The following is a 23,196-nucleotide window of genomic DNA, read 5'->3' as shown; positions in this document are numbered from 1 at the left end:
TGCCAACTGTTAATAAATATCTTCTTAAATAAGGAAACAAATGTGTTTAGGAACCGAGAATAATTTTTTCTGGATGTGATTGAAAAGGAATTCAGAGATGGAAATAAATAATTCTTCTTCCGCTTGTGACAACTATTTACATAAAAATGTACAAACAGTGAAGCTGATGTTGAGCCTAGCAACAGAAATCCTGTTCTTATGCTTAAAAAAAAAAACCAAACCCAAAACAGAAACAATCCCACATAATATTTAATATATGAAACCTATACAGAAGATACCGTGGTCCAAGTTAAAAATGCAATACACCAACGCAGTGGCCACCAACACTGAAACACCCGCAAGAAAAACTAATCCTTGACTACTAAATAGTGGAAGTTTAGGCATGATTAGCTCTTAACTTTCTAGGCAGTGCCCCAAGTTCCTTTAGGAGGTTTACAGAAGCACTGGTGTATATAGGTATACAATGTCAAAAGACACTTCCCATCTGCGTGATTTCAATACCTCACTCCAAATAAGAGATGAACCGAGGGCAGTTTTGGCTGTTTATTGTAGATGGTCTTGTCTGCAGGCTCCGGGGAGAGATGGTCTTTTGGCTTCAGCTGTTGTCCTGCCATTTGGCTGTGTGTGGCCAAAGCCTCACCTGGGGGCAGTTTGGAGGTTTGCTGGAGTCGCACTTGCGGAGTGTGTGTGCGCCACGGCCAGGCTGGTCCTGCAGATGTCTGAGGTGCCTGGGTTGGAAGCCAGGCACATCTGGCAATGTGGCAACTGCTCACCAAGGCCCCAGTCCAAAACCTACCGATGTCATGGAGAGACTTGCACTTTCCCATAAGCCTAATCCTGCTACTGAGAAAACTGCTGGGAAAACACCAGTTGACTTAAAGATTAGAATTAGATCATCAGAAACAAGTTTCCAATTTATTTCATAGACAGTATTTTTCTTCTTTTGCTTATTCTTTTTAAAGTGAGGCATCTGGTCTGGATTTGATCTGTGACTTAAAGGAAGAAGAGCAGTGAGTGATTTCCAGAATCGGGCGGTTGCGTTCAATTTATCTTCTTTCTCTAACTCTCCTCTAAGGCAAGTTACGGAGCCAAGTTCCCACTGCAGCTGCATCGCCCTGTCCGCTCACTGAGCAGAGAGAACCTTCCCCAGGGATTTATTATGTTCTGGATCCATCTGTTGGAGGTTTAGGTTTTTGAAGTTTGGAGATTTAGAGCTGGGTGTGCTGTGGACCTGGTGTTGTATTGGACAGAATTTTCTTATTTATCTCCCTGGTGAAATTTATGTCAGTCCTACTTTTTAAATCACAAGGTATGCCAGAGGGTTGAATTGGTTTGTGATTGGTTACTGCTCCTTTGTATTCTTCTTCACAACAACTTTAATTGAGTTTTAATTACATAAGTGTGATGTTTGTGTAACCTGTGACTTTAAAAGAAGGAAAAAGAAAAGCCTGGAGGGGATGTTTTCTTGTTCCTGGTTCCAGCTTGTTGGTGTGGCTCTTGAAAGGGATTTTTATTTTTTTTTTTTAAGAGGTGAAGCCAATAATAGAGCAGGGGTTTCATCGCAAACCTGACTCTGGGAAGTACTGTTTCCTAGCTCGTTTCTAGCTGAGTCTGTCTAGTGCTGGGTGTATGTCCCAGCTTACAGCACCTTTTGCACTTGAGCCTCTGTGTTTTCAAAAAAGCGTTGAAACTTGTTCTGTCAGTGAAGTCAATGGACGTTTTCCAAACAGGAGCAGGATCTTAAGCTGGCTTTCACAACTCCATGATTGCCTAGGACACCCCAGCTAAACGTTAATGTTAGGTTTAATCTCTGCTTAACATTTTGCTGCTTTCCTGTTTCAAGTTCATAGCAAACACAAATTCTTCCTAGAGGAAATCTCCTTCCCTGTTGACAAAAAAATTATACCCCCAAAAATCTTTCTCTTTGGAATTATTTTTTTCAGGTCTTTAGCTTGCCAATTAGCAAATTCTTTTTTCTTTTTCCTTAGACTGATCTGTCCCTTGAATTTGCATCAATCCAGACATAGCTTTTGCTACTGTAGTTTAAAACTGAAAGTTGCATGTAATTAATCTTTGTTTTTGCTTATGAAATTGAAGAAAACAGAGGGATGGAAGTAATAATTCTCTAACAAAATACCTGTTCACTCCAGGTATATTTTGTTCACTTATTTTATTGCAAACTGCATTACAGGAACTACACATGCTTATTAGTCACAGCACATTCTCACCTTGGATAGATTACTATTTTTTAACTCACATTCAACACTGGTGAGTTTGCAATCTTCAGAAAGACTCATTTGCAAAAGTATGTATTGTAGGAGCCAATTTTGTAGGCAGATTTGGTTTTAAATGGTTTCTCTGGCTTGTTTCAGTTTACAAGCTCATTGTCTGTAATAAACTAAAACAAAATGTGTTCAAATGCCACTTAGATCCAGAAACTGTTCCATTGTCTGAACTTTCAGAAGCCCAGTCCTAAAAACTGTTTGGGATTTTTTTAAACCCGTTGCTGGAGCACTAACCTTTTCCCCTCCCCCATACAGCCATACAAAACCACGCTTTACAAATAACTTTTTTTTTTTTTCTTTCCTACAAATCTAATGACAGCCACATGCTCGTACCACCATGTTCCTGTATTTTTTTAAGATAACATTGGAGCTGTCATCAAAATAGAGCACTGAGATGGCATTGAGTTGTGTAGGAGCACAGCAGGGTTTCGGCACAGTCTCTGGGTTTATAAAGTGAACCTGGGGGATGAAAGTAGAAGCATGTTAAGATTTACTTTTCCCTTCTCCTCCCTCATATTTTTCTTTCCCTGGCGACTTTGTCTGTCCCATACACTCATTCTGACATGTTTCGAACACCTGGCTTTGTGTACAAATGTCTTGATGTCCCCTGCATGTACAGAGGCTGACGCACGCATCCAAGTCAGATCTAGTTGGAAATCTTTCAGCGAGGCAGGCTTTCATTAGAAAATTCCCATTTGTCAGAGCAGTCAACGTTCTGCAGAAGTGTACCAGTTATGGTAAACTCTGTTGGATGTGCAGGCGAGGTTTTGTGAGAAATCCCATCAGCCCTGGGCAGAGACCCCTGTCCCTGCAGCTGGCACTGCTGAGACCTGGCTGGGGCCAGGGGCTCCAGGTCCCCTGTGCTCCTGCTGTGGGACCTCCGAGGAGAGAGGGGAAGAAGCATATAAAAAGCAATCTACCAGGAGAAAACCACAGATATTTCTTCCCTTGGAAATGTAGATGCTTCTTGTTTCCCTAATACTTTTTGAGTGTCGTCCTTAGATGTGCACAGGGCATGGGATGTAGATGCAAAGGTGCAGTGAGCCTCCTTGTGCCCTGCAGCTGTGTGCAGGGGGCCCAGGCTGTTAAGCTGGGCCCAAGCTGGGTAGGAGAGGGCATCCAGGCAGGGCAGCTGAGGTGCTGCTCAGCCAGGGTGTTTGGGACCACCAGGCCAAGAGCCAGAGTGCACTGGCTTTGGTGACACAGCTGGGGCTGGGCGGCCCCCAGCCAACGGTCCCACAAGCACAGGCGTGGCGTCATGACACGCCAGCTCAGGGCTCCCATCTGGACATCTCTGTACAGTTTCTTAAAACAAATACACAGAGCAGCTGGCCTGTGTAATTTTGGAATTCACTGACCCATTCCTCAGTCTGCACGCAGACCCGCTTTTGGTGGCACTATAACAGAGTTTTTCCAAGAGATGCTGATAGTGGGGCTCACGTCCTGCTCTTTCCTTCCCATGCAGTGGGACTACACCACCATTAAGATGTCTGTCATAGGGCCCTTTTAAACTAGAGAGAGCATGTCAGTGCTTGCAGCAAAGGCAGGGTAATTCCTAGCCAACTATTAATTCAGGCCACTTGGCTAGACATGTTGAGCCAAATGCTGCAGGCATCTTAATGAGCTAATGCAGACCTTACTTCTCTTGTCAGCTTAGAGATATTTTTTGTGTATAAACTTATTTCTGAGTAACACCTATCAGATATAACTGTACTAGGAGCTACAGTGCACCTACCAGTGTCTGTACAATGGCATGATTTGTAGCGTTCATGTATGAATTCAACGGGAAAGCACATTCTCCTTCACAGTAATATGCAGCATAGCCCTCCGGAGCGATGATCCAGTCCTTGATTAAATTGAAGCCATTAAATTGTGGAAAAAGACAGAAATATTGTGCAGTGAAACAAAAAGTAAAACAGCACATAAATCTATCAATTCATACATCCACGTACAATTAAGAGTGGCCTGCAAAATAAAAATCTGGTACCCTGACCTTTCTAATGCTATTTTATACACGTCTAAAGTGGCTGCTTTTCCTGGATCGACATATCCTGCTTTGCAAACATGTTCACAGAGTAGCTGAACTTCAGGGTTTAGTTGTTTATCTGCTCAGCAGTGTCCTCCTGGCTGTCCACAAGGATCGCTTCACCCATCACTGTAATAATGCAGGTATAAGCTCTCAAATCAGAATGTCCTTAACCAGGTTTAAAAGAATTGATAGATGAAGAGCTGTATGTGTGTTCAGCCCTGCCAGAGGAAATTCAGGGCCACAGCTTCTCAAAAAGACCTAAGTGTGAGTTTCTAGCCAGTCTCACACTAATTATTTCTATACCCTAACTTTGCAGAAGCACTTGAGCATGCTAAAGGCAATACATAATTCTTCCCCTTTGGGATAAAAAAAGAATCCAGTTATTTGCTTGATGTCACTATTGCAGCTCAGTAAGCGATGTGCAAAGGTACCCCAGCTCCCACCCCAGTCACGCGCAGCCCTTACCTGCCACCCTAGGTCCCTGAAGCTGACGTAGAGCTCGTGCTTCTTGCAGGCTTGTCGCTGGTCGCTGCTGCTGTTCTCTGCATGGGGACAATGGGTGGCCATGGGGCTGGGCTGCCCCACGCTCGCGGCGTGCCCCAGCACCCACAGCCCTCAGCAGTGCCCCAACAGGGACTGAGGCAGCACTGCTCATCTGCTGCGCTTGTGGGGCGCTTTTTTAATGTTTTCAGTTTTAGCCATAAAATAATGGCTGGGTTCAATACGTATGAAATGACCCTCTGGCTTTCTGTGCAAAGCCAAAAAAGGCCTGAGAAAATAGTTTTTTTGCTTTTTTTTTTTTTTTTTTCCCCCTGGGCTTCCTCTGACCTCCTATTAGCAAAAAGCAGATCTCTCTGATTATTGCCTATTATTTAAAAGGAGAAACTGTCAAAGGAGTGATAAAGGCAGCCTTTACCTATTTTCTAAATTCCTGCCTTTGAATCACCTCTGTTACTGGTGATGGTTGCACCTTCAGGCCTACAAAAGCAACATATGACATTAAGATAATGTGGAATCTGTTCTTCTGTCCAGTGCAGCTGGATCCAGATTACAGACTTCTCACAATGGGTGACAATGCTGCAGACAAAGAATAAAGCATGGGTCTGAATCACGGAGCTGTGAAACTGCACTGATAGTTACGGTAGTTGTGTCCATCCTGGACATACAGCCTGAGGTGGAGACCAAGTAGAAATACCCGAAAATACTTTTTCAACTCTTGTCATTGGAAGCTAACTCAATATGGCATCTGCAAGCTGGAAGCAGGACACTGGTTACAGGGACTTTTCTAACATACTCGCACAAGTAAGAAATTCTTCTGTCCACTACCCATCCTTTAAAAATTGAATTTATACAGCAAATAGATGATAAAAATGCACAATTAAAACTGCAGACCATCTATGCTCAGGGAACTGCAAAACCCAGTCCTTGGAAACATAAGCTATGGAAAACCATTTTAAAGACTCTTGGGTTTTGTGTAAGAGGTACAAAAAGATCTACATGTGGGCAGGTCAGAGAAGCCACACCTGTCACCACGGCTGCAGAAAAACATCATTAGTTCTAGGACAGGAATAACCTGATTAAATACAGGGAAGCTGCACTAACTCCGATGGGAGAGAGTTCTCCCGTAGCCTTGCAGGTAATCCCAAGCAACCCAAGGCAAAGGTGAGTTGCAGGTGATGCAGTGCCTATGCTGTCCTCTGCCTTCCAGCTCTGGCAAGCTCTCCCTCCATTCAGTGAAGTGCTCACAGAAATAGAGCTCAAATCTGCCACTGCCCTCAGCAGAGCAAGCCTGTGCTGCGGTTCCTGCTGGGAAGGTCACCGAGGGCCCGTTATTCTGAGGTATCTCATCATGAAGCCACGTTTCTATTTCAAATGCCTGATGGGGTTTTCCATATTAGGAGGCACAGCTCCCCCCTCCCCAAACAGCTGCAGTTATCCTGAACAACAAATGGGTTTTCCTCTTCCAGGCAAAACTTTTGGGACTACTAAACGTTTTGGGAGCTAAACTTAAAATCACAAAATGTGAAAATCTACAGCGTTTTGATTCTGATCCACTGAAATATATTAATCATTTTGCTCCCTTATTGCTTTGATGTAATTGTATTTAATGTAATATGTAATTACATTTAAAAATGAGAATTTGTTTTATGTGTGAAAAAAGGCAGATTTTTTGGTTAGGTGCTTTTTTCTTTTTTTGAACTGGATTAAGAAATCCCTCAGTTTAACATTGTTTCCAATAAACATTATTTTTCCAACTTTTTTGGAATAATCCCTAATCCCAAGTAGTTTCAAACCAGCAACCGAACACTAGTGGTAGACCAAAGAGACAAGAAAACAGACTGACTGTGGGAGAAACTGTTCCCACATTATCCCACGCCCAGAAACACCACGTCAGCAACCCGCACTGTACCTGCAATGTTCGACACCCGGAAAGCTTCCTGGTTCTTTGGTGTTTTTGATCGATTCTGGCTCCTTTGCTTCCCTCCTGTGGAGCGAATACTGCGGAGATGAACCTCGGTGGCTTTGAAGAAGGCTACCGTGAATGGCTGCTTGTTCTGCGGGCCGTGCCTTCCGATCAGACCCGCCAGTTTGGGATTGATGCTTTGCCCTTAATAACAGAATGGATGGTAAGAGGGCCTGCGGTAACTTTTCAGCAAGGACAACAAGGAGGAGAGCTGCTGGCTGGTCAGGGTGATTCCTAGCCATGTGCTGATCCACCAAGGGCCTGGACTTAATCGGCAAAGCTGCTTCTGACAAGAGCAGCTCAGCACAGCTAACTTCATTTTATATCTGCGTGTAAAAGTTACATAAAATAGTCCTACATATAATTATTTTACCCTAAATCCGCTTAGCATTAACTTTTCCTGCATTCTTTAGAGGGGTTTCTTTAAGTTCACCAACCTATAATTTGAAGTGATCCTATAAAAGGACCCATAAAACTCTGCCCATAGGAACACTAAATTCCCACTGGAAGGTTATTAACTTAAAATAAAAATGCCTTGTATGAAATGCTGACAGAGTTCCAGATATACCATAGCTGAATAAAACAAATAGTTCAGATGTTTAGAGACATTTTGCTTATTGCTATATATCAGGTACAGCAGTGCCGTGAACTTTGCAGAACTGTTGATTACTGTTCATGCTTCCTTCATCCTGGGCTTTTAAAATAATTTCGTTTTTGGTAAAAGATGACTAGGTGGTTTCTCTGTAGAATTAAATCAATTATTTACAAAAAACACAAGGTGGGGGTGGCAGTGGGATATTTCTTCCTGTTGCCTCTGGGTGTCCGGGTCCTGTTGAGAAATGCAGGGGTGATATCCAGAATTATTCTGTTCCAAGCTACTGAGTACTGCTGCTAAGTCAAAGTTATGTTAATGGCTTTTGAGATCCTTTTGCTAAGACAGAGCTGGGCCTTGTCAGCCACAAATCGAATATGCCAAAGGACAGCTGACACTTTCCTAGAGAAGCCCTGAAAGGCTGGGGAGAGCAGGTGAAGGGCTCTACACTCCACTGACAAAAATGCCCTTATCCCACTAGTTTCTTACTACCAGGTGAAAAGAAGCTGCTAACCTGCAGTATTTCTAGGCAATATTCTATAACTGCTGTTTTTGAGATGAGTAAAGTAAATGCTAAGGCTTAGAAATTACCGTCTCTATGGAATTGTTTCCATTTTTGCTCTTGCACGTGGCCAAAAGATTGGTAAATGTGACAGACCCAGAAAAAGGCGCTGTGCTCAAAGCTCGAGGCCAAGCAATGGACCAGCCCCGGCTGGAGTCCATTTTCTGTTTTTCCAAAAGTGTGCAGCTCAGCGAGCAAGTCCCAGGCCGCAGTATATGGGATTTGTGGAGAGGACTGGCTCAAGAAGTGTTTTAATGGGAGCTTGGCAGTGGGACAACTGCGCAGCATGGCCAGGCCTTGCAAACTAGATAAAACAAACTAATCTTGGGACAGGAAAAGCTTTGGCGAAAATAGCAAATGCGAAAACTCACGTACGTAGATTTATATGTGGACACACGTCGACAACTTCTTCACCTTCTGCTTAAGCTACTTCCCGGAAACTCGTCTGAATGGTTTTCATTTTAAACATTTGAGTCTGAGCCCTCAAAGTGCTTAAGCAAGTAGCTAATGCTAAATACACGAGTAGTTCTGCTTGTGCTCGGGCTCTGCCGGATCAAAGCCTTATCTCCTGAAAACTAGCTCAGCTGCAGGACTCGGAGCTCACTGAATGCTGCTCCTATGGCTTCTCCTGGCCCTGCAGAGGAGTCTTTCTGCTTCCCAAAGCGGTTTCAACTAGCAAGTATATCTATGGCTGTGGTTTTTCCAGTGTAAATTATTTTGCCGTGACTGTATCTCTAGAGAGTAGGTCAGCAGTATGCAGTGAGGGGACACAGCTTCACACTGACACGTTTAATGGATTTGCATTAGCAGAGCAATAAGCAGCATTTGACCAATGAATTTCTCGTGTAACGCCAACATGTCATGTTCAAGATCAGTATGGTGGTAGTGTTTCCATAGGGGAAAAAAAGGCAAGTCATGCTCTGTATGCGAAGCAGCATATTTCTTTTTAATAAAGATGGGGAAAATCCACTTTCTAACTTTTCCTATACATGCAGAAAGCAAGGTTAAGCACGTGGATAGTCACCATTAGACAATGATAAACTTCTCCCAAAAGAACTAAAGTTGTGCTCTTGAACCAGAGGGCACAGCTTTATCTGCTTTTATGAAGCTTCTTTTTTAATACTGTCTAAAATGGGATCTTAGGTAATAAACTAAGTTACACTTGGTGGGAAGCTGCTGTTCCCATGTGCTGCTGCCGAGCAAGGCGTATCAGTGCTGGGCTGAGAGCTCGCTGATGGCTACTGAGCCACTCCAACATTTCTTCTGCTTGCTGCTTGAGCCAATCCCCATTTTTGAAAACAAATACCCTTTGATTCCACCCTAGTTATACACGTTAGTAGACTTATTTGGCAAGACTATAATGAAATACAAAAATCAGTTTAATTTCTTTTGTATAATTTCACCTGGACAGTGCTTGTGATGTCATAATTTTTTTAAATAGACTGTATTGGCTTCATGATTACAGATGCCTATATGTAATGACAGATATAAGGAAAAGTGGTGGGTTTTTTCTAATTTACTTAAATCTCTGGGGATTGCCCAAGCATATAGTGTTGCATCAAAATCTTGCTGTGTTTGCAGCATATGATTTTCATATGAGGTCCAGGTGTAAAAGCAACTTTCTTGTTACTGCACATGGTTGGTCTAAATCCAAAATGAAACTTGGGGAGCAAAGAAGGACATGTTCTTGCCATTCAAAATAGAAAGAAAAATTCACATGTATGGTGGAGAACTGTGAGTGCAAAGGTGTGCTGCCAGGGGACTTGGTTATAGAAGTCAAGCAGACAGTTGGGTTCTGTATCTCTGTATTTACTTTTTAAACACTGCACTTGGCTTTTCTAACTTTAATGACATGCTGATTAAAGTATTTTGTTAATATATTTCGAGAAGGCAGCAACTTACTTTGCAAAGGGCTGAAATCATATACAAACTCAGCTAGTTCTCTCAGGAGTGCAAAAAGAAAACAGATTCCTAATTTTCATTGAGTTGGGTTACAAATAAGAGTGCACTTATCACTGAACATGAGAATTTCTGTCTTTGAAAGCTCTCTCTGTGATAGATCTGGCTGTATGCTTCCGAAGATCCATTTCTAATTGCTCCAGCAGAGCAGAGGTACTGTAAGTGTGTGCAAGGTTGCAGCATTTCCTTGGATGCAGAATCCTGAAAAGTCCCCACTGAAGTTTGGAACATATTCATAAATCAGCTGCCTTTCTCCTTAATGCTGAAAAACAGGATTGACTTTTGTTGTAAAATCACTAGGAGAGAGGGAGGGAGGACAGACCAGTAAGAACACTTTATCGGAGAAAGAGCGTGTGAGACTGTAGTATCCGTAGTGTTTAGAGATATCAAGCCTACTTCTAACTATTGCTTTTCTGTGGACCCTGGGCTGAGTCTTGATGGTTTTCCTGTATGTGAACCATAACTGAACAGATGTGTCATGATCATGGACGCTGTACTTCCAAGTATTTCATTTAGGAGGCAAACTGGAAACCTAAAACATGGGCAAATGTTAAGCTCATCTTGGCTGTTAATTTGCCTTACTGTTTTACCTTTGATTAACTTGTAAATCAGGTTGAATTTTAATCTTTATACAAAGATGGCAAAAGGCATCTGTTATTGGGGTGGAGAACTAGTAACTTCCATGGTGAAGCTCCTCCTTTATATCTGTGTTTGTGTTTCTGTATTTGCTTGGAAAGGGTAGGTTAAAACAAACCCATACACCTCTCGGTGCGCAGGTCTCACATGAGTAAAATCATCCTTTCATACAGATACTCTCCATAGGTTGTCTGCTTTGCAAAAGTCTTTATGCAAAATACTACTTACTGAAAGTGTTCAGAGGGTTGCATAAAAACCAGTAGCAAGTGATATCACAGATGCATATCTGGAGAATGAAAGTATGTCCTTAGATAACTACATTCAGAGTATTTATAATAGTTTTGAGCTGGGTTTTGCTTAACCTCTCCTGTGGGGCAGTCAGGCAGTTCCAGATGGTCCCAGGTCCTTGGAACCCACATGAACATCCAGGATACTTTGGTTTCCTTTCACAAGTTTCTAAGTAAGCATCAGGAATCTTAACATTAAGACAAAGCAGCATGACTTTTTAGTTAAGAGCTGGTTAGGAAAACTCCCTGCCTGATTCTAAACACATCCTTTCTGGAGAAGTTTCAGAGCCAGGTCCTCCCACCCATTCCCAAACCTCACAGGTTTGTACCATAATCATACTGCTGACCTTGGAGTCCAGACCAGGCATGACTTCACTAGTCATTTCTGCTGCCACAAAGGAAATTAAAACGGATCCTATCTGGTTTTTGATTTTGTGCCAGTTAACACTAGCCTTCTACATCACTCATTTGTGTCTTTTTGCACATAGCAAAGTTTCTTCCTTTCTCCTCGACTGGATTGCACTACCTGCAAATTAGCCCGTAGCATACATGTACCTGGATGAGGATGTGTATCTAGCTAATACCGTAATGGCTGCAAACAAGTTACCAGTCTGTTACAGCATTTGAGTACATCCTTAACTTGAAATATGTCTACAGATTATTTTTTTATTATTTCCATTTTAGGCAAATTTAGGAAAAACGTGCCTAAGAAATCCTATTCAAAGGAAAGAGTACTGAACGCTTAAGGCTTCCGTTGGCTGGGAATTGTGTACGTGAAATTGCGACTCACTGATTGATGTTGGTGTCTGACACTCACCATCAATGCCTTCCACAGACAGCTGCAGGCCAAGATTGTGTTGGGGATTCACCACCCAGTGATTACTGGTTGCAGTAATGTCAAACACCAGCCACCCTTCTTCTGCGGCCCAGATTGTTCGAGAGTCGAGCAGGAACAAATCTGAATCCCTGAAAAAAAGAAGCGTCATTGCCAGTTACCCAGGCTTGCCAGGAGTCTCTATAGGCATCCACATACATGCTTTAAGCAACACACTTGGTCGGCCTTTCAGCGACAGGCAGATGATGCCAGAGCTGGGCTGGCGTGCTTTCCTCTCTAATCACCTTCAGATGAAGTGCTTTGCTTCTCTTCAAAAAAGGGAGGATGGGTTCAAGCAGCATTGGGGTGGTTTTGGGTTACTTTGCTGTTACTGTTAACCTTAGAGCTGCTGATGCAACTGCAGAAAAAAATGCTTGCCAGACACAGATTTGCAAAATTATTGTTTGCATATGCAAACTTGGTAATTGGGCAGACAATGCTGCTCATTATCCTTTCCACACATAATTTCCTGACTTTTATGCATAATTGTAGCATTGGTGCAAGCCAGCTGGAACACTGGTGTGCATATATTAACATATGAAATGGTTCTTAAAATTTGTTCATTTGAGGTTACAGGTAATCGGTGGAGGCAATAACCCTCTGCACAGTCACAGATCTGCATTAGTTGGGGTGGCAGTTTTCTTTCAATTCATTGCTAAATTTTTTTAAAGGCCACTGCTGAGTTATTCCAGTTGAAGAACAAATACCAAGAAATGAGAAAGATCTGAAACAGAGAGGATTTTGTGCATTTGAAAAGGATGAAATCAGTCTGGATTTACAAAACGTTTCCTGGCAAATTTCTGTAAAATAAAAATTTGAGAAAACACAGGTTCTGTAAAGAAAATAATTTTTTTTATCAGAAATTGAGATGAAATTTGGATGAAAAATTAGATAGTGGTGCAGTTCATTTATAAAAAAATGACTTCAAGAAGAACAAAGAAACACGGTGGAAGTGTCTAGACAAGTCCTATAAGAGCTGCTTTTGTACTTACAGTGTGCAAACACGATAACTTGTTTAAGTGTAATTATATCCTTGTGAATGAAGAAATATCCTTGGAAAACCCTTTAATCATGTCCTCAAAGCTTAAAGAAGGCCTTATTAATTTTGTCACTTTTGATTTGTCAGTGCAAATACACATATTTAACTTAGTTTACACAGTGCCTCTTGTCTGCACGAAATAATCAGATCAGAAATGAATCTGAGAAGTGCTGTCGTGATACAGGCTTTTGTCTCATAGCTTTTAGTGATTCTTTTCTCTGTGCAATACCAAGAAATTAGAGGCTTTTGTCCCACGCAGATGACTCAAAACAGAAATGGAGTTTTATTGCAGTGTTTTACTATCTAGCTTTCCTTTCAACCTTTGTGGGCTAGAGCATATAAGAGCTGATGGCTTTCCTCTGTGAGCTAATAGCTGTCACCACCTCTGGATCTGTGTTGCCTTACCTGAAATTAAACTTCTGAAATAAGCTCGTGCAGAGCACATGAGCACATTGCCCAGGGTGCATATGAGGAGGATTCTCTCATTTCTTCACCAATGCCCGAACCCTTTGGATACAGCATGGCTGAATAGGTAGATAGAGCCAGTGCTGCTGAGGGTGCAGTCAGTGGTGCATGTGCAGCCTGAGGGAAAGCAGGGGCTTTGTGTCACCTCAGTTCAGAAAGAGAAGGCAAGGTCTGATGCTTGCAAAAGATGTTTTGCAGGTGCAGCATTATGACAATTGTAATTCCTCCCTTCGCTCCGCAGGTCCCTGCCTTGGAGGGAGGCATGGGAGAGGGGGTTTTGCTTTCTTTTAAGCAAAGTTTTGGTCTGTGGAAGAAGCCCTATATCAGAATTGAACTTGCTGCAACACTTTCTTGCTAATGCAGAGGGAATCCTATGGGGATTATTTTGGCAGATGTTTGGGCAGCCAAAGTGGGTGGCTCAGGGAAGGGCCGTGGTGCAGCGATGGAGAGGCTCAACCCAGGTGTTGGGAGCTCCTCTCTGGAACTCAGCTTTGCTGGGTGCACCTAGGACAGCTGAACGTGAACAGTACAAATAACCCCCTCCCTCAACATACACGTTAGTTACAGGAATGTAGGATGCTTGAACTCTAACCAGGGGACAAATTTCCTGAGGCTTCATCGCCACCCAGAAGCAATCGCCCTGTTCCCACAGTGCATGACACAGTTGCATGGACACCTCCCGCCCTTCCCTGTTTACAACACGCTGAACAAAACGCATCCCAAAGGAGCCAGGGACGAGGGAGTAGTACGGATTGGCCCATTCCAATGGCTGAGTCCAAGTTTCCAGAAGTAAAGGGTTTTTATATTCACATACTGCATCATTTAAGCATGGCCCCTGACTGGAACTCATGATTCACACAAGGTTTAGTTAATAGGGACTTGGCTTGCTTGGTTTTTCTCCCTTATAGTTTGCAGGTTGAAGATAATAGCAATAATGATAACTTTTTTTGTTTTTAGCTACTGCTCAACTGCAGTATTATTACTCAGAAAAACCAGCCTTTAAGCTTCCCATGCTGACATGATGCAATCGGGGTAACCAGACAACATGAGGCATCAAGTACCAGGGTGAGTCAGTCTGGGAAATTGTATAATGCGTTTGTTTTCCTGTAGTTACAGCAATGTGCAAACAATAGGCCTGGAGGGGAAGCCCGACGTGAGAGAGATCAAAGGGACCCACTAAGGGGAAGTGTCCTTCCCACACACACTTGGAACATTTGGACCCAAAAAGGCCCCGTGTCAGATGCTCTCTAGAGAAGTTCAAGCACTCCTGGATTAGCACTTTCCATTCTGGCCCACCAGCAGCGGCCATGGGATGCAAAACCTGACTGGTGTTGCAAGTGGAGGCTCCTGAGATTGTGTTGCCTGTTCTCATGAAAAGAAACCTCTTGTTCTTTAAAAAAGAACAACCTCTCTTTAAGTAAAATGCCCTGCTCTCCAAAGACTTATGGCAAACAGCATTAAATAACTAGCTAATAGACAGACAGCAAGCCCTTTAGATATCATTGTTGGACACGACATACTAAACATGGCAGAGAAATTTTATTCTGCTTAGACTTAAAAAAATTTGCTGTGAGGACTCAAATCTAATGATTTGTCATACGAGATAGTGATAACTAATGTCACTGGTTTGGGTTTTAGCTTGGAGATGAAGGTCTAAGCACAAAGGGAAAAGGTTTCTAGTGGACATCTCACTCCCTGGTACCTTACCTACACATAATTAGAGCATTCTTGGAGTGATATGAATAATAGCTCTGCAACCAGGAGGCAGAAAAGCACTCTGGCTCCTTGGCCCTGCGTTCAGTCCCTTCATTTGAGAACTTCAGAGCATGCAAGAAACTATACTGAACCTCATACCGGACCAAGAGATAGGAAAAGGCACATGATCCTCATTTTACAGAAAATTAAGCTGGGACATGGAAACATTAATGTCTAGATTAGAGTTACATAAATTATGAAGTCTGGATCCAGACCACAAGTATGTTTTGTTGAGACCACATCAAAATATCTCAGTGTTCAAAGTACTGACATCAGTGGGAGTGTCAAAGCTTTTAGCAATGATAAAACTCAGGACTTTTAGCTCAGTTTTCTTAAGCATCAGGCTGTCAGTGGAACCTAAGATGAGGACAGGAGGTTGGCACTTGTCTGCTGATTGCTTTGGTAGTGTCTGGCTCTGGATGCCAAAAGGGAAAGTCGCCTCCTGTTCGAAAACACTCCCAAAAATTCCTCTACAGGTCATATAACTGCTGTGTGGTCCGTGAGATTTCCTTAGTGAACTTGTTTTCTGGACTCAAGAGTAAATAAGTATTGCAAAGTGAGGGTGGCTGGGGAGGATGCACATAAGGTCTACACTGCCATGGGGTAGCCCTCTTACCAAACAGCCCAGCTTTTGTGTCTGTTTTCTTCACTCACTTTCCCCATCCTCCTCACCAGCTCTGTTATTTCAAGCTGCTGGTTGGCAAGTGGTAGTAAACACTAATGAGCACTTCCAAGTGGGATAAAAATAAATGGGAAGGACAGGCAGCATTAGTGAAGGTGACTCTCGGCAGCTTTCATTACATTGCAAGACAAACTGATTTCTGTGATGTGCTGGCGGATCTGGATGGGAGCAGACGTGGAGTCCTGGCTCATCTGGCCGTGTCCTGGCAGCAGCCAGCCCAGAGCCACTGCCAGCAGGTCCTGCAGTCCCCTGCCTGCGTTCAGGTACTCTGCCAGCCCAACCAGCACACCGAGCCCTGCCTGCCACTGCCCTGCTCTAATCCCTACCTGATAGTTTGAGGAATTACAGACCTAACAGTGTTTTTAACAACGACCATACTGTGACACCTTGCAGCTGACTTTGAATGGCTTTACAAATATGGGTCAAGCCTCCCACTTCTGTTTTAAAGTGGGAAACACTTGAAGCATGGATATGTTAAATGTCTTCTTAACTCAGCATGTAAACCACAGCCACGAAACCAGGAGCGTATCCTATCCTCTCGACTGGTATTCTAACCCTAGAGGGGCTGTTGGGGTCACTGGCATGGTGCACGATAGCAAGTTCACTAACAGGCAGCCCAAGGACAGAGCTGGCATGGGGGAATAGGGGCAATTCATATCCAGGTCTGAGCAGGTGGAGGGAGGAGAAGGCAGAAAGGGCATCCTGGGAGTGTGAGAGAAGATCTGGGGTTAGAAGACATCTGTTTGGATTGAAAAACTGCAGTATCCAGATTCCAGTTTGCTTGGTGTCATTGCTTAAAGTCAGCTGCAGCTGTCCAAAGACAAGCTTAGGAAAATATTTTTCAGAGTTTCCTACTTTGAGAGGGCCCCAGGATCTCCCTGGGCCTCTCCCTGGCACGTTTGCAACACCCTCTGTACACAGACCTGATGCAGCCCTCCTCCCACACCTTCCCTTCCCCACGTACCGGTTTCTCTGCTTATCCTTCCCTCTCCTCCCCACTGATAAAAGCCCTCCCCGTGCCCCTGGAGAGGAGTCACCAGCCAAACACAGCCTGGACTTTCCTCCAGGTGAAGGGATGGCCACAGCAGGAATAGTTTGCTGGAGGTGGTTTCCAAGGACTGGTCTGAAAACTGGCTGTACTGGTAGTGAAACAGTTCTGGGTAAATTTTGGTGAATCTTGGGAGAACTCAAATTCACTTTAAAATTTCAGTAGGTTCTTAATTCTGTTTTGTGTTTCTAGTAGTCGTGTTCCCTTTCCTATGTGGTGTTTGAGAAGGGCAAGATCTAGGTTACAAAGACCGATTAAAAGTGTCAGTGAGAGTTTGCTACAGAGAGATGCAACATGCTTCCTAACTACGAAGCCTCTTGTAAAGGCAGTGCTGAGAGAAATGAGATTATATACATATCTCTGACACTTTAAGTACAGCTGTTTCTATTCAGCATTGAATCGTTGTTCGTTACTGCATCACGCAGCTGAGCAAGAGCCCACTGGGGTATGCAGAATGCCTCCTGTAGCTACTCAAGTGCCTGTGAAGAGTTGTGCCTTGTTAAGTGAGTGCAAGATTTGTCAGAGGTTTTGCAGGCTGCAGTGGCTTTTAGGAATGGTCTGAAGGAGATAACTAGATGCAGCTCTGTTCTTGGAGAGCTACAGGGTTTCCATGCTAAATTTCCCCTACTACTTGCTAAAATGAGTACAGTTATCAACTGACTTGCAGGTAAGTCACAAAAAAAAAAATAATTATCAAAGCTAGTCAGTGCCTTTCTAGATGCTGTTTGTACTTGCAGATGCTGCCATGGTGCTGGGGCACAACATTAAACCAAACCCTTCTTTGGTGCACCATCCCTAGAATGATCACACTGGTAGTTAAAAAAGCTCCAAAAAGAAGGCACATCTGCTTCAAGGGTTGGGTGGCCCTAAGCCTTTCTTAGTTACTAGAATTACATGTTTCAACCCACAACATGGAAACAGACTCCAATGAACAGGAGAAAGGGGTCTGGAAAGGGGGTCAGGTTTGATCTGGGTGCAGAAGTGGTACAGTTTGAAGCACAAACTAAAGTGTTCCAGCTGCAAGTCAAACCCAGGAATGCATCATGCAAGATCTTATTTTTCTGTAGGGCTGGTAACATGAGCGTTCAAATCATTCAGTGCCTTTGAAGCCTGTGAAATCCATAATGGCCACAAAGTGAACATGTAGCAACTACATTTCAATTATCAAAGGCTGGTCAAGTACCTGGCTTTATTTTCTCCAGTAACAAAACTCCCATCGACTTCAAAGGGGTTGGGATTCACTCCACAGTGCAAGTGCTGGGTCCAATGAAATCGGAGATGTAACTCTGGGACGAGGTATTTTAGCTTCTGGAGGTGCAGACAGATGGGCAGGATCAAGCTCTGCTACTGAAGGAAGCTATACAGTCTGCATTTTTTCTGAAGCTTCAGGTTAATAAATTGTGGATGATGCCCCAACTGATAATGTGCCCCAGAACTGCATGGGTACTTTCTGAAAATACCCAAGTTCCTATCAGTTGCAATAGGAGTGAGGTGTCCAGCCTGCTTAGCTGCTGTTAGAAATCCCACTACATACCTGCATGTCTCTTCGCACTTAAGTCCCTTGGAAGTTCTTGCTTTGGCCATTGCTTACAACAGTGGAGAGTCTGAGGGTAATGGTTATTTCTTTTGCAAAGTAGTTCACAAACTATTTCATGATTCCACTGTAAAAGTATCTAAGTCCATTTTTCTCAGGCTCGTATCCATAAGCTTTATTTAGATGTGTTCCCTGCTTAGGCACCTGAGATAAATGACCTTCAACGCCTTGTGGCAAGCCTTGTGTCCTGTGGTGTGTGTTCCCTAGCACTGGAATCTGCTTTGCTTTCCCACAGCACCCAGGAGGGAGGAGATGGAGGCTTGAGCAGCACCTGGTTCCCTGCTGACAACCTTTAGTTTTCACTCGCAGAGTTTGAGACCACAAACAGGGACGTGATGTCCTCCTGCTCATCACCCTTCTCAAGCCAGTCGCTGGCTTTATGAAACTTTTTCCCAGGCTTTTGGGTGAGTGAACCACGAAGACCAAACAGAAGTTGGACATGAGTCACTGGACTTTAAGTTATGCACACAAAAGCTTTGAGACATGTTATATTAGTCAAAGCATCAACTGTTTTCACAGTGTTTATGATATTAGGAACATTTTTGTTCATGAATGTACTTGTTTCCTTAAAGTGAATAACTGATGCTTTGTGCCTAAAGAATGCTGTACATGCCTTTTAGAAAGGCGATGTTACCAGTTTGAAAAGCTTGCCTTGCAATGAATTCATAGAATTGGAAAGGCCAGAAAGAATATTTGACCATTTCATCTGATTTCCTATAAACATATAACATTTCCTATATTTCCTGTAATAATACTTTCAGTCTGACAGAGATATAATTTTATAAGTCAGAGTCCAGAGCGGCATCCTGCCTGCTACAAAGGACAGGGCTGGGCTCTCATTTTTACTGTCAGGGTTGTTAGCTGTCTATCTGCCCATGACTGAACAGGCAGATGGAGGAGAGCTTCCACCCTGTGTTCAAATGTTGGTACTATTGAAGGGCAGGATTTCAGAAACAGTCTGCTGTGGGTGCAGCTGTTTGTCTGGAAAGACCTATGCCTGTATTTGTCACTAAGAATAAACTGCAGACAAGAGATGTTGCTGGTGAGATACCTGCCAACCTGCCTGAACTTGTAAAGCAAGTCATTAATTGTTGAACTGCTCGTACTTATGGTTTATTTGAACTGAGGGCACACCATCACACCCTCCAAACTGGAGGCTCATCTGAGGTTCAGCTGAAAATCAAGCCTTCAGCATATCCGATGGTGTCTTCACTCTCAAAGGAAAAAAATCTCCGGTCAGCCTCTGCTTGGGCTTTCCAGCTGCATCCCCTGCTGGTTTTGTGGCCCTAGAAGCTGTCCTGATCTCTGCTGTGTGTTGCTGTGTTACAAAGGAGAGACGATGCTGCAGCTGCCTCTGGGGAGCCTGGCACTGAGCTTCTGTGCCTTGGTGCACTTAAACAGGAGCTGCACGTAGCAGCGGGGGCACAGGCCTGGACAATACCTGGTGTTTCTGATCCCAAAAGGCAAGTCCAGCAATCTCCTGGGAGATCCCACTGCTCTCTTGTAAGAGCGCAGAGAGAGGGAAAACCATTTGGTTTTCTGTTGGCCATTGTACCTGCCATGCTGTAGGGAGAGGAATCTACAAAGCCAAATGTGAGCAAAGGTTTTCTTTCCTGCGTGGGGGGGAGGGTTTGGCTTTGTTTTGCTCTTGTTGCTAACAACGTCAGATGGGTCTGACTTTCCAGCCTGCTCAGGGTGAGACAAACAGCCAAGGAAGCATCAAAGTGAATGGGTGTTTTTTGATCAACATTGGAGAGAGTTTGTTTTCTTTCTCCACTTGCCCAATGACACACTGACTTGGATGACTGGTCTGTGACAGAGCTGGTTGGAAAATGTCAGTGGAAAAATGCAGAAAAAGAGCAAATATTTTTACAAATGCTAGTGACAATATTTCTACCTTTGGTCAATCCAAACCAACAGGAATATTTTTTCAGGACAAGCTGTTCAAAACTCACCACTGCCTGTGCCAAAATGTATGCAAAGGGTGAATATGCACAAACACTCATTAAAAATAGTGTTCCTGTGGTGAGTATGATGCAGTAAAATTGCATTTAATCTTGTAGCTGGAACATCTGTATAATTAGCAAGATTTCTCACCTCTTCCAGCCAGTGGTTCATGTATATGCCTGACCTTTGCATACATTTTTTCCTTTAGGAATGAGAATTTATGAAGGAGACAGATCACAGACTTGCTGCTTGACACATAACTATCCCCAGTATGTACCTTGCAGCCCTCTCTAAACATAGTTTTAACAAACCTGTGGGTGTATAATCGTAAAATTAAGGTAATAAATGTCATCCCTCACTGTCAGTAAGATTCTTAGTGGGCATCTACCTCACTCATCAGGATCTGCAGGAGAACTTCCCTGGCATCTGATGAGGAAGGACATTCAGTCCAAGAACAGGTTTCTGGCAATTCCCTAATGCCCTGACACACTGGTTAGGGCCTCTTCATCTGCCAACACATTTCTCGTTTCTGCTCTTCCCAAGAGTGAAAAGTCATCCCTGCAAGCTTGTACCCAAATAACCTACTCAAGAAGTACAGCAAAGGAAGACTTCCATCTCTGGAATAAACTTAAATGCTTATGGTAAGCAAGACATCTAATGGGTCCTGTGCATGTTTGTGGCTTGTTGCCTTCTGTAATCTGCCTGGTTAAAATGTGTCGTTTGAATTATGATTGTTTGATAAAAATAGATTAACATTAGCATAGTCCCCAAACCCTGTAAATAATTGTGTCATTAGAAATGCCAAAAGAACCATGGATTTTAAGCCATAAAATTGGAATTTCAGACGTGGAAGAAAACACACCGGTAGTGAAATACTTTTACCATACAGCAAAGCTGGTTGAAATTCTCACCATTTAAAAATGTTGATAAGGTTTTCTGTCGTATTTCAATTTTTTTCCTGCATTTTTATTAGTTCTTATAAAAATATAAAGCCAGAGTCCTGATTACGCTGTTTTTTTCTTACCCTTTTGGACTTTCCCCTTTTTAAATCCCTAGTGTTTCTCTTTTCATAAACCTAAATTAGGGCTGTAGCATTACTACCCCACATTGACTAGTCCTAAAGAATAACTTCTGACTAGCATGTGACTGTAAATACTTTCCATGTAAATAAATGCAATCTCACTTTTGGTAGAATTTGTATGTAAAAGAAATACGTGCAAATGAAACTAAGTGCCTTTGATAAATGGTTTGGGATTGCTGATTAATTGGAACTAAAAACAGATGAGAAAACTAAACATATGTTCTTATTCAAGTTCCCTGGAGGATTTGTCAAGGAGTTTGGCATACATTAATAATTGCTTGGAAAGGATTTAATAGCTCATCTTGTAGTTTTGCACATGCAAAACAATCAGTCAATATAAAAAGCATGGTGTAATCTGTCTTTGTTAATTAGGGATCTCAAACGGTTTCGGTAGTAGAGGCTAGTAATTAAGCTACAATTAGAAAGGAAGCATTCAGATGTGGTTTTGCCACCTCAGGATCCATAAGCGGCAGGAGGAAGAGGCTAGGTCTTCCAGAAATCTTGAAATACTCTGACTTTATGATCTTCTCTTGCACTAGCACACGGCCAGGCTTGTTGGGTCCTCAGCTACTGTGTGCTCCCAGGGGCCAGAGCGACAGCGCTTGGGATGCTCCTTGGGGCGAGTGGAGGCTCACAGGGCACCTTCCCCTCATGTCCTCAGTGGCTGACCACACATGGCACCTACGTGCCCACTGCAATAGCACTGACTGAGATTTCACTGCACAGCCCTGATGCCTAAACCCAGCTCTTCAGACACTTTTGCTGGCACCAGTGTTCCGAACAGTATCGGACATAACTCTCTGAAGGAACACACTGTGCTTGTGCTTTCATTGGGCTTTCCCTGTGGGTCACTCACCTTCCCGGGTGCTCCTGGAGTACTTGGTAAACACTAATCTGGAACGTTTCATTATCAAAGCGTTCACGGATGTAATCCTTATATATCCTGAACTCGGCAGCCGTCACCGCTTCCCCCTCTGGAATTCTGGAGAGATCAAACCTGAACTCTCGGTAGTGGCAGCGCTGATGGTGAAACTCTCTGTCATGCTCCACTGAAACAGAAAAACAGCCCATTAGCCACCTGCTTTGTTCCCTTTCCCCTCGCCATCAAACAAGCTTGTGAGTTGCCACAACAGAAAAGGGCAAGAATATCTGATTGCAGCATCTCATGCTGTTGTTTGGTTCATTAAAGCATGTAGGAAATACATGACTATCTGGGCTATTATAAGCATATATGTGTTTATCGGACTCTCTCTGAAATAGTTTTACAGCTGGCTGGTACAGGGTGTGGGTGACCGTTGTGTTTTAATGATTTTTGGCAGCTTCATGCTTGACAAGTGACTCTGGACATTTGCCACCGGTAATGGCCAAGCTGCTGTGGGAAGGCGCTGAAAGAAACAGATGGGGCTTTTCAGGAGTGCTGGTTCTTGGCCTCTCTCTGCTTCTGAAAACTGCAGGCACACATGCATACCCGCACACATATATACACAAATTCCAGTCCTTGAGGCTTTTCATGCCAGTGACCCACATTTGGTGCCAGCTGAATTCATCACAAGCTCACAGCCCCGCTGCAAAGGGTCAAAGCTTTCATTTTAAAGCATCTTTAGCGATCAGGGCTGTGAAGCAAATGTTCGAAGTGAGGACCTTCTTCCACTTCCCAACCCTGACCATGAAATAACAAGAAGGGCTGGAGTCCTCCCAGTGTTCTCACCAGTGTTAGGATGGTGTGTTATCCCGAGTGACAGGTCTGCCTGTCTTCTGATGGGCAGCTGATGGTCGCGTGTAACACTGCTTGTGTGTATTGAAGCTGAGGGTCAGCGTGGCAAGGAAACAAGGACTTCAAAACTGTCCAACAAGTGGGACGCGAGGTGTCAGTGCCCCATTCCAACATATAAAGTGA

The 23,196-nt window shown here is 43.4% G+C and overlaps 1 protein-coding gene across 1 annotated transcript; it reads right to left on the bottom strand.

Annotated features, from left to right (window-relative positions):
- Positions 1–1,242: 1,242 nt before the first annotated feature.
- BMP7 (bone morphogenetic protein 7) lies at positions 1,243–22,393 on the bottom strand. Its single transcript, XM_026862216.1, has 6 exons — positions 22,156–22,393; positions 11,632–11,780; positions 6,725–6,922; positions 4,780–4,856; positions 4,021–4,131; positions 1,243–2,744 (listed from the first exon to the last, which is right to left on the bottom strand). Exons 1-6 carry the CDS (start codon positions 22,368–22,370, stop codon positions 2,595–2,597), a joined length of 900 nt encoding a protein of 299 aa, XP_026718017.1. The 5' UTR covers positions 22,371–22,393; the 3' UTR covers positions 1,243–2,594.
- Between the last annotated feature and the right edge of the window lie 803 nt (positions 22,394–23,196).

This window comes from Athene cunicularia, assembly GCF_003259725.1.
Source record: "Athene cunicularia isolate RWA chromosome 20 unlocalized genomic scaffold, athCun1 chr20_part1, whole genome shotgun sequence".
Lineage (NCBI taxonomy): Eukaryota > Metazoa > Chordata > Aves > Strigiformes > Strigidae > Athene > Athene cunicularia.
The sequence above is the reverse complement of the archived record's forward strand: the minus strand, read 5'-3'. Positions and strand labels throughout refer to the sequence as shown.